Here is a 12,143-nt window from a genome sequence, read left to right on the forward strand (position 1 = left end):
TGTTTCATTCAAGTAACAGTATTATTCACTGCCCAGATATAAAGTCCTATGAATCTATTTAAATTATAAACTCATGAGAAAATATTTAACTTGAAAGTGAAAAAGAAATGTTAAATTGAACAGCAGTAAGCTCTTATTTGTGCTTATTAAGCAGCCACAAAGAGAATTAAAATTGTGATATCCAATGATGATGAAGCTGTGAAAACAAATACAGATCCTTCTTAGAAAGCAATTTAGAAACATGCAGTTAGGGACATAAAATGTTTTCAGTGACTAAAACATAAATCCAGAGTGTTTATCATAATTAAAAATTTGACAAAAAAATATGAGCATGTTTACAAAGGCATTTATTGTAGTTTATCTTTAACAATAAAAATTGGAAACAACCTGAGTATTCAACAATGTGGGGCTGATTAAACAAATGATCACACTTGACTTAGATAGAGGATAATCAAACTGTTCACAAGACAGTCATGAATATCATGTGAAAAGGTGTGTGTTATAAAAATCAGAACATCAAACTATGTAGTATGCTTCCAATTGTTTGGAAATATTAAGCGTAAGTTTAAAAAAGACTATAGGGAAACAGGACAAAATGAAAACAGTTATTATAGAGTGATGAGATTATTGGTACAATTTTTTATTTCATCTTAGGTTAAAGATTATTTTACCAATATGTAAAATCAAAGAGAAAAAGGGATCAAGTTTTAGTCCCTTGATGTTCATATATTAAGGAGAATGTTAGGCAGATACCTAAGCAACATTTCTCTTCCTTGTTTCAAATCTCAGCATGAATTTTGTCTGGTTCCAGGGGCTTAACCATTTTTTTTTTTTAAATAACTCTGGCTACCATGGTTATTCTTTGAAAGTCTAAACAAAGTTTGCATTGTTCCCTGACAGCATCTCTTATTTGCATTAAACCATGAGTTATGATATTAGTGCATCCTGTTGTGGATTCTTTGAAGAAAGCAGACTCAATAGCTCTTTTTCTAGTTCCACAGTAAATGATAGTCCTCTTTCAGGGTGTATTCTGTTTCCAAGTTCTTATCCTTTGTTACATACATATGGCATATCAAAATTTTCCCATAATGGTCATCATTATTCTAAGTCAACAATTTTGTCATTTTACCAAGGAAAGTGCAAGAGTTGCCATTACATGTGACTTTATACAGAAAGTCGAATTTCTTCCAGAAGTTTAAGACTTCAGCAATTATAATAATCCCGCACAATAGTGGTGGAGAACTTTGAACTCTTCTAGAAAGAGACCTCAAGCTTCACATGGCTTAGATTAATCTGGTAGGAAAGCATAAATCATCTTTATGTAAGTTATGTTTAATTTAGGTTTCTATACATTCTGGAAAGCCGTTTGTAAATGGGGCATATAAGCCAAATGACAATGAAGATAGAAGTATTTATCATTCACTCTTTCCCAGTTTCTAGATACATTCATTCATCAGTGTTAAAAGCCCAACTTTTAAGCCAGATCGTGAGTTCAAATCCTGATTATATTTTTTTATAAATCTGGAAAAATTACTTTTTTTATTCCTATTTTTATTCCTAAAATTACTATTTTTTATTCCTTAGTTTCTTCATCTTTAATATAGATAACAATAGTACTCATAGACGCTTCTGAGAACTAATCTAATTAATGAATGTAAAGATCTTGGCACTTAAGAAATGTTACTTTACTATTGTACATATTTTTGAGGCTGAGAACACAAATATAAAAATCACTAAATTCCTACCCGTCCCATGACTTAGAAAATATTCTTTAAAATCATTCAACTCTGTAACTTAAACCTAAATCTTCTCTAAAAAATAAGTCTATTTAAAAAAAAAAAAAAAATCAACTAAGAAGCAACTTTACCACCCTCAATGGAAGGAAGTTGTTCAGTAGTTGGAGTGCACAGGAAAGGGGTAGGGGGAGTTTTAAAATGAGATTCTCATGGATCTAAGCTGGAACCACCTAGAAGTAGAAATGGACAAGGTTGGTGGGTTTCTTTTGCTTCTGGGCACTTTGTGGGGCTCTTGTTCCTCTTTGGAAGACTATTGCTGGTCCCAAGTGCAGAAAGACTACTAGAAATCAACACCTTTCTGAAATGGATATTTTTTCTAGGTTAGTAACCATCATCTCCCCCCTTGAAAGCTTGCCTTTCAATATGAGAATCAGAGCCATTATGTCCTAATATGTTGTTCTAATTATTTTTACAATAAGATTGGAAAGAGAAATCAAAGCCATTTTTACTTTTATCTTTTGTATTAAATGTGTCTAAATAAGTAGGTGTTCAAAGATGTGTGTTCTTCAAGATTTAGATTTGTGAATCATCATTTGATTAGATCTATTATGAAACTATTATGATTTCCTCTTTATTTTTCTGAGCTAATGAATCACTTAAAAGTTCTCTACCTTAGGTTGTCTTTACATTTTCAAGGGTTTTTTATTCATTCAACCAGTATTTGTATGTCTATGATGTACCTAGTACCATGATAGATATTAACTATTATGGGTAAGTTCCTTCATTTTTCTTAGTGATAAAGAGACAGAACAAAAAAATTAATCCTGTTGTATACCTTGTTCTCTAGCACATAGAATTTTAAAGTGTACAAGCTAATCTGTGTTTACTCTAACAGTCATTTATTCTCTTTTCTAGAGCATTATTGAATGATTGTCTCCTCTATCTACATAATGTGCTGATTTTGTCTGTTTTACTTAGTGATATCTGTTTTTATTTTGAGGGTGAGCCTGGGTTGCCTGGAGCAGTCGGACAGAATGGAACACCGGGACCAAAGGTTAGTACAAATAAAGCCAAAAAGAATCACTCAACTTATGGATTTTCATCCAATTGTAAGCTATCACAATTTTTAAGATATTCTTCTGGTGGCACTTGGATGGAATTTTTGTTAATGGTATAGTATGCTACAGTATAGAACTTTGTGGCTAATAAATACGTTCGTGAATTTTCATTACCATTAAAAAAGCAGAAAAACAAATAGGATATGATTGTCTGAAATCTTAAGTCTGGGATAATTAACCAAAGAAAACCCCTTTTTTCAATATGATTATTGTCATTTTACCACTTAATGATCATATAGAAACATAAATCATCTACATACTGTCCAAAATGTACATATTTACAAACCTCCCTACAGATGATATTCACAGTACCACGGAAGCTTTTCCTCAAGATTTGGCCACCTTCATTTTCTACACAACATAACCACTTAATCAGATGAAGAGCAGAATAATGATGTGGCATGTTTAAAATTTAAAAATGAATGTAGCTCTGAATTACTAAATAGGGAAAAAATGTAATGAAGATTTTTTTGGATCACATGTTTTCTTTGTTTCTTGAAGAACAAATGAATCTGTTAAATATAAAAAGATTGGTGACAATTTAGTTTAAACCAAACAGGCAGACAAATCCCAAATCCTTTGATGAGTGAACATCCCTTGAAGTACAAAACTAGTGCCTAATCCCATCAGCTGTGCTGGTGCGTATCCCTACCCACAGATGCCTGTCAGCTGATTTTACAGATCACATTGCTTATTGACAGGCGCCTCAGACAGATCTAAAATTTATAGACCTGTCCTTTGTCCTTCAGGGAAGGAAAGAAAATATGCCTTCTGGGACTGCAGCCGTTTCCTGTCTTCTTCCCTCTCTTGCTCCATTCTAAAAAGCCAAATGATGGGGGTTAATGCTAAATGCATATTCACAGTGCTATTCTTGTGTTGCCTAGCGACCTGACATCAGGATGGATGTCGAGAAGCGAAGGTGGCCAGAGATTTAGAAAGCCAAAGGGTCAGGTCGAGTTCCCGAGAATGAAAAGGGCTTGCCTCCGAACTGACTTCTAGAGTGGGTTATACTTTCACTTAAAAAAACAAACAAACAAAAAAGCAAAGAAACTCACAGTAATTGCCTTATGCCATTTTTTTTAAAAAGCAGTCTCATCTCCTGGCAACCCTCAAGCTTTTCATCTGGAAATATATCATAATATGGATGATGTACTTTAGAACTTTCTCACTTCATCCCCTGTCCTTGCCTGGGTAAAGTAAAACTGATATTCTTTTCAGAGCATTTTAGTTCTCATATTTTGTGGTCATCATTTCAAGTAAGGATGCCTCTCCAAAACTCACTGAAATTCTGCCCCTTTCTGGTATCAGTGACTCCTAAAATATACCTCAACTGGAACATCAACAGTTAGAGGGAGTATGTGATATTGTGAAGAGGTATGAGTTGAGGATCTCAGGTTCATGACCATGTTAAGAAAAGACCCACACTGGGACTCCAGACCTGTGAAATAATCCTCACACCTGGGGATGCTTTGCATAAATGGTTTTGTGGGAGGACATGCTAGAGTTTGAGCAGAATAAAAAGTAACTGATTAAGAAGTCTCTCCAGATATTGAACTGCCACCCTCTTTTGGTCCTTAGTGCCTCAGCCCATTTCTGGATCATCATCATCTTGAAACACTGCCCATGTCTTTATTCCTAAAAAAGTCAAGAATTAAGAGTACATATGGTATTGATATTCATACTCAGTTCTGCAGGAAACTCATCTTACTAGTTGTTTTCCTGTAGAAACTGCAAAATAAAGTATGTATAGTTTACCTCATATGTTCAAATATCTGGTTTGTTTGATGTTGCTTAATTAAGTGTTGTGTCATTTAATGCCACCCAATCTCTTCTTTTACTCAGGGAGAACCTGGAGAACAAGGAGAAAAGGTATGATTCTGCCTGTGTTTATGTTTTTACCCCCAAAAAGTACCCAGCTGAACTGGATGAATGGATGGAGGGTTGATAGATGAATGGACATATAGACAGATATGATAGATGAGGGGGGGGGGGGTAGTTAATGACCATGCTCATTTGCCTATTTTTCAAGCTGTAAATTAGGGAAAGAAAAAAAAAATAGTGTAAATTCTTGTGCACAGAGAAAAGTTTGAATAAAAATGTTTAAAGAAATGGAGAAAAGGGGAGCAAATTGAATTATTCTATGACAGACTTTAAATGGCTTTTGAAATTCCATAGGCCTGCAAAATCTCTGTTGTGCGTACTTGCTAATGCCATTCTAATAATTTTCTAAGCATCTACATCTCTCTGTACTGCTTCTTATGTCAGTGGGTTAAAGGGATACAGATGTTTACCTGCAACAATTATCTGAAAGTTGCCCCACAAAGAATTCTCATAAAACCAGAAAGACACACAAAAGGTGAAGCGGGATGCAGCATGTTAAATTTCTGTTAGACTCCTTTCCTTACTACTTTTGGGCCCGTCCTGATTACTTTTAGACTCTCAGTGCGTTTGATGGTGCTTATTTTCCTGGTTCTCATGCTATTTACTTTTATAGTGTTTGAGAATGTGCTGAGTGGAAAACAAGCAAGACTCTACATCATACTCTTCCTAAGTGTAGGATTTTTCTGATAAGTCAGTATTGTAACCCCTAAACTCAAAAGAAGTGTATCTAAAGAGAAAAAAATTATATATATATATATATTTAATGCAACTGTACTTTTAAGCATTGTAACAAAAAAGGGAAAAATATTTATTTAAATGGAACAACAACAAAATAGAGGAGTGTAAAAGCAATTTCATGAAGGGACAGCTTAGTCATACCCTTGTCTTAACAACCACTCAGCCAGTTTTCCTAATGAGGTTGTTTTTTAATAAAAGAATTTTCTACAATTTTTTTTAAAAAGCATACAAATAAAGTGCCTATCAAAGTTCCCTCAGATTAGATTTATTTGGCATCTAATAGTTCATGGTAATTAACTTGAAATTAATTAGTCATCAGGTGACTGTTTTGTGTTGAAATTACGAAGGGAAAAGGGAACGGTGACAGCACCCTGCTGGGATCTCATCAGATGGTGTCACCAGCTCTCCACTGTAGAGTATCTGTCACTGTAAACTTCATGCTTATTTGAAACAATAAAAGAAAACATGGAGGAATAAAAAAGAAGTCTCCTTCCTCTACTTCCTCTGTCCCAAGAAACCATCCTTACTGGCTTCTCTTTTATTTTAGTGAACTCTTTAAATGACAGAAAAGTGACCTCTTAAAGCCGGCGAGGCCAGTGTTCCATCCCATGGAATATATGAACAATTGTGCATTGTTATCATAGCAGCTATCACTAATGGTCTAGGATGTGCCAGTTATGCCCTAGTTGCTCTAGACACAGGATAGCACTTATTTATTAAAGTTGCATAAGGTGCCCTTATCGTTACATTACACAAGAGATCCCTAATGAAAAGAGAATTTCATCTGCCCAAGAAGTGCTAGAACTGGACAATCTTGTCCTGGCTCCAAATCCATGACATTTCCCCTCGAACATGCTGTACTTTAAAGCTGAGTTTCAAGAATTTACAGAGGCAAAGCATGGAGAATAAATGAATTCCTTTTCCCCTAGGGCATTGCTTTGTGAGTAGAAAGGAGATATCAGGAAATAAGCATCAGAAGATTCGAGAATAACAAAGCATAAACTCACCAAACTCATTTTATTATGATTTATTTAAAAGTTTTCTAATAAAATATATAAACTTCCATTTCCCAAATGCAACTTTTGTGTTTGCACAAAAGATGAAGAGTATGATGTAGCACCAAATAAATAAACACTCGGTTCACAAGTTTTGAAAGCCACGTCATGCATTTTGAGGCCCTGGAGAGCTGAGATGGGTTTGAAGACAAAGTAGAATTTATACCAACAAAGGGAAAAGAGAGAGCAGGAGTCCAGGTGGCAGGTGTGGCACAGAGAATACTGAGGTGACAAGACAGGTATCATTGCCTACTAAGAGAATTGTCAAGAAAGAACCTCAAGATAGTGGAATGAGACCCACATCATTACCCTATGTGCATGTATGATTACATGAATGGTGTGAGTCTACATCATGTACAACCATAGAAATGAAAAGTTGTACCCCATTTGTGTACAATGAATCAAAATGAAGTCTGTAAAAATAAAAATTTAAAATAAAAAAGAAAACGAAAAAAAAAAAAAAAAAAAGAAGAACCTGCGTTATAGAGGAGCATTGAGCAGGAGAAAAGAAGCAGAGCGAGGAGGCTTAAATATCCAAATACACTATTAAAAGGCAGACAGATAAATTACTGCTTTCTCGTTAATATTATGGAGTTTAAAACTGTTCAGCCATGTTCATTGTAATAAAATTAATTGTATTGAAATCAGGCAGCTGGTCAGGTAAAAGGACATTACCTCTGTAGAACATTTGCCACAGATTTTTATCTATGGTGTGTTTGAAAGAAAAACTTCATGAAAACTAGTTTTTGCTTTGTCACCAATATATTTTACATGTATCGCTTTTTTCCCCTCTTCAGGGAGAAACTGGAGAAAGTGGCCCCAAAGGTGACACAGGCGAAAAGGTACAGTTTCATGAAATATGAAAGGGCATTTGTATGAGCAAAAATGTTATTTCATGTGTATGAAAATGGGAAGTTTTGAGAGCAATGAGTCAGAGTATCCTAACATGAAAGATCAGAGATAATTCTCCAAGATTAGAAAACATTTAAATATTTGATTTCTAAAAAGTGATTAATTTGAACCATTCCCACAAATTTAAATATTTTGAAAGTAAAATAATGTGTCCAAAATGCTAGAAAATGTATAGCTAAGCTCCAGTAATGTAGCTTTCAAGGAAGAAAAACACTTGTCCATGATTACATGGAATGCTCCCTTTATACACAGGGATATAAAATAGAGTTCCTAAAGTGATTCAGTTTGTCCCAATTTAAAGAGAGAACATGTTACAGGATTGTTATGAAATTTAAAAGTTTGATTATAAATGAATGTTCTCTGGTTAGATCCTTTAATGTTGTCTTAAAAATTTGCCTCGACTTGAAACCCACTGAATCTGGATATTTTGTCTATTAATAGTCTCTTTGCCTTTTAAACCATGATCTGCAGATATAGTGCAGTGGTCTGTGGCCTCTCTTCTTGCCTCCCTCTTTTTTCTCTCCAGTCCATCATTGTAGAATTTGCTTGGATTCTTTGACATCTGACGTCATAACATTTCTGACATTGATATTTTATTTCACCTTTCCTATGTTAAGATGAAGAAAATCTTTTAAGAAACTGAATATAAAATAGGATCAGGTGTATTTTAACATAAATCAGCCTAAATAATTGAGTGATTAAAAGCATTATTCATGAAGGCTTATAGTTGAAAATAAAACATTCAACTTTAAAAGTTAGTACAGTACAGTACAGATGGGTAATGGTTAAACATAGACACACAACAAAAAGATTTCTCTTTCTCCTCATAAATATTAATGTAAATGTGGCATGGAATGGGTATGAATCTATGTCACCATGTAGCAACTGTGTTTGTATTTGAGAAGCAGTCTAGAGATTAGAGAGAACTTTCAGTTTCCTACAAGAAACGACAGACCAGGGTCTCTTGGCCTCTGCACTACTGATGTTCTGAGCCAAGTAATTCTCTATTGTGGGAGCTGGCAGATGTTCAGTCATTTGTGGCCTCTACCACCTAGATGCCAGCAGCACCCCTGAGTTGCAACAAAGAAACGTGTCCACACATCTCCAGATGTTCCCTGCAGTACAGATTCACCCTGGTTGAGTTCCACTGCTGTAGACCCATTTTACTGATCTGCCAAATTTTAAGTACCATGCTGCAATCAAATGAAACTTTTTAATGCATTTGAGACCAAGATTAGGAGTTGACTACTCTCGAAGTCAAAATTTGAAACCCTAAATGTATAAACCTAGATGATGTTATATTTAACTTTCTTGGTTTCTCTTAAAAGCAGAGGTCAGTCAGCTTTTTCTGTAAAGGGTCAGAAAATAAATATTTTAGGTTTTTGTGGGCCATATGGTCTCTGTCACAACTCTTCAGCTCTGCTGTAGCGTGAACAGAACCACAGACAACATGTAAACAATGAGTGTGGCTGTGTTCCAATAAAACTTTATTCCCGGACACAGAACTTTTATGTAATTTTCACGTGTCATGAAATATATATTTTTTTAACCATTTAAAAATGTAAAACTGTTCTTGACTCAGGGGCTTTGCAGGTGGCCAGCTGGATTTGGCCATAGTTGCCAACCTCTGCCTAAAAAAGAAAGGAAATATTCTACAAAGAGCAATTTCTTCAAGTGAAAAAACTTATACCAAGTCTGACCTCCATCTATGTGGATTTATAGAGAGTATTTTATGCTTTAGAAGATTTATTTTTAAAGCTTCGTTTTTGGAACATAAGTCAATATTTGTTTCTTTAATCACACATTTTGAAATTTAATTTTACAATAGGGTAGCCGCTTTTTTCTTTGAAAGGACCAAGTTATCTCAGAGGAATACTGTTCTTATTTTATATATTAATGCAAATCATTTACCATACTGACTCACACATCATAAACTTTCAATAAATATTAGCTTTTCTTACCACATGGAAATGGAAATCAACGAGATTGGTTGTTTTTCTTCTTTTTTTCCATAAAAAAAGTTTTATTAGTCAGCTGAAATTAAGCACAAGAAATGCCTCAGAACGGAAATCATTTCTATAAACTTTCAATAGGTCTAAACAGGGGATTGTAAATAAGAATCTGTAACACGTATAATATGTAATCTGACCTGTAGCATTCATCCCAAGAATGCTGTAATTGGAATATAATTTTTGATGTGTTTTTTAAACATTTCCTGCTTCTGTCATATAATTTGTTTCCAACATGTTGGAAACACTCTTCTGTGGTCTTTGTGTTCACTATGTAAAATTCATTCATCATTAACCAACTTTGAGATGTAAAATTTTTTAAAATGCTCCTATTCTGCCATTGATGTAGTAAATTACGTCATTGACTGATTCACTTTAATAGGATTTTTTTTTTCTTTTTGATCCAACTCAGTGCCTTTGGATGGTAAAGCAATCTAAGCCTTTCCAGACTGGTCATCTGGAAATGTTGTGGAACTATAATATAAAAGCCACTGGGCTGGGTTTTCTCTGTGGCCAGCAACTACAGTATAGTCCAGGTTTAGGAGCAACCTGCCAAAGACTGGTTTAAATCATGTGTGGAGTTACTATGGAAGAGTTACTATGGTTGTGTTCAACTCTTTGGAGTATTAAGCCCACCAATAAATGTAGAAATGAATTTTTCTTATCTATTTCTACCTACTTGAAAGTAGAGGTCTGTGCAGCCCAGTGAACAGTTTGACCATGTCACTCATTCCTCACCATTTTATCTGCTGAAAAAGATCACCATATACGTGTTCTTGGCACTGACTGTCTCTTCATTCCCCAGTTCCTGCTATGAACACACTGTCTTCTTCCTTTTATCTACTTCCACCTTTGATTTGCATCCTCTGAGTCTTTGCAGATCCGATGTCATTTTGGGAGCCACCAGTCACCTTGTTGTCTCTTCTTGAAATCACACCTGAAGGCCTGCCTCTGTGGATATTTCCACAATAATCAGTGACAGGTTTTGTGTTTTTTTTTTTTTTTTCTAACTTGGCCCATGTTATTCTTTGCCTAGACATTTGCTCTCTGTCCTCCCCACAAATCCTTACCATCACTTTTCCGTTTTCTGATCTCAGTCATTCTTCAATCCAGTGAAACCTGAATTTAGAAATCATTTCACTGGGACAACCTTTCAGCCTCCTCTGAATTAGTTAGGTCATCTACTATCTTCCTCAGCAGAACTCCTTGGAATTCATTCTACAATCCTTATTGTGCTTTATTATAATTTCTTTTTTAGTTGGACATCCAGCTCATGGAAGAAGGAAAAATAAAACAAAAACAACTAGACTATTTATTCCATCACCAGTCCAAGGTCCTAGCACATAGTTAGAAGAATTTATATAGTAAATGAAAAAACTTAATATTTTTACTTTGCACTGTTTCATATTTTCATTGAATAGATAAAATTGTTGCTGTATCATGCATTTGCTTATCACATCTTCTGTATATACACAGTGAAACAGAATTTCCCAAACATGGCAGTTTCTTCCTGTCCCAGATTTTAAAAGAGAAAGAATAAGAAAATATTTTTCAATAAATAATTTTTTTCATTTTATGTATATATGTGCACATATATAATATAGTATATATATAATGTGTATATATAACAAGGTCAGGGATTGTAATTGTATTGTTCAGTGTTATCTCCCCAGCTGCCTGCATCCCTGATTCCAGAACACACATAATTGGTGCTCAATTAAGTTTCTATGGAAGAAGTTAATGAATGATACCAATAAATCACCACATTTACTTTATATATCTATATTTGCTTTTTTAGCATATGTATTACAATATGCTGTGCATTGGATTTGAAAATAATCACAAACAAAACAAACTGCATTTGAATAAAAAATAATAAAGTTAAGTATATTTATCTCTGATATCTTCCCACAGTATTTCCCCATCTATGACTTATCCTGTGGAAATTTCTGTGAATCAATTGACTTATGAAGCTAGGAGTGTACTTAAGACACAGTTTGGAGGGTTTTTATCCTACTTTCATCCTGTATTTACTTTCACTTTGAGAGGAGGAGGATTATAAACACACATTGTTTTATTTCCATGACTTGCAGCATTATCCTTTAAAATGTTTAACTTATGAATGTCTTCCAGCAGTTGCCTTGTCACTTAAAAGTTATAAAAATTCCTGGAGATTTCACAGTTCTAAATCTTTAAAAAGAGAATAAAAATATCACTTTTAGTTGTCCATCAAATGAAACCTCTCAGATTTCCACAAGTAAACCAGCCTTTCAGAAAGTTGCCCTTTTCTTTCCATCCATTTTCTTTGAGAACTAAATCTAGTCTTTAGTCTCATATAGTGGGTTATCTAACCATTTTTTATTAAAATACTGAAAAGAAACTAAACTATAATTAAAACAAGAAATTCCAGGATTGGGGATATAGCTCAGCTGGTAGAGTGCATACCTTGCACACACAAGGCCCTGGGTTCAAATCCCCAGCGCCACAAAAAAAGAAAACTAAGCAATTTTTTTTTTTTTTTATACAAGTTTACTACAGCCTCTATACCCTGTTGTCAAAATTAAATAAGCCAACAATCCTTTTCTTATACTAACAAAAAGAACATGGCAGTAGAATTCAGGAAGCCCCAAATTCACTTCCCTTCTAGTTGCTTCAATTTTCTCACCTACCAAATGTAAATCGTAATATTTGCTC

At 34.4% G+C, this 12,143-nt stretch overlaps 1 protein-coding gene and 1 long non-coding RNA gene across 6 annotated transcripts in view; one reads left to right on the top strand and one right to left on the bottom strand.

Annotated features, from left to right (window-relative positions):
• COL25A1 (collagen type XXV alpha 1 chain) overlaps nt 1-12,143 on the top strand; it is a 453,979-nt gene that overhangs the window by 371,041 nt on the left and 70,795 nt on the right. The window contains exons 13-15 of the mRNA XM_079153601.1: nt 2,737-2,790; nt 4,697-4,723; nt 7,326-7,370. Coding sequence (XP_079009727.1) covers nt 2,737-2,790; nt 4,697-4,723; nt 7,326-7,370 — 126 coding nt within the window. The remainder of the gene's footprint in view (nt 1-2,736; nt 2,791-4,696; nt 4,724-7,325; nt 7,371-12,143) is intronic.
• LOC306669557 overlaps nt 1-12,143 on the bottom strand; it is a 137,207-nt gene that overhangs the window by 8,030 nt on the left and 117,034 nt on the right. For 3 of the 5 annotated variants that reach the window (XR_013766150.1, XR_013766151.1, XR_013766152.1), the window contains 5 exons: nt 10,520-10,719; nt 10,300-10,400; nt 9,402-9,474; nt 4,610-4,703; nt 3,141-4,489 (listed from right to left, as the gene is read on the bottom strand). This is a non-coding gene — a long non-coding RNA (uncharacterized lncRNA). The remainder of the gene's footprint in view (nt 1-3,140; nt 4,490-4,609; nt 4,704-9,401; nt 9,475-10,299; nt 10,401-10,519; nt 10,720-12,143) is intronic. The other 2 variants (XR_013766154.1, XR_013766153.1) reach the window with 2 other exon arrangements.

The sequence above is a fragment of the Sciurus vulgaris genome (genome assembly GCF_902686455.1).
Source record: "Sciurus vulgaris genome assembly, chromosome: 9".
NCBI lineage: Eukaryota > Metazoa > Chordata > Mammalia > Rodentia > Sciuridae > Sciurus > Sciurus vulgaris.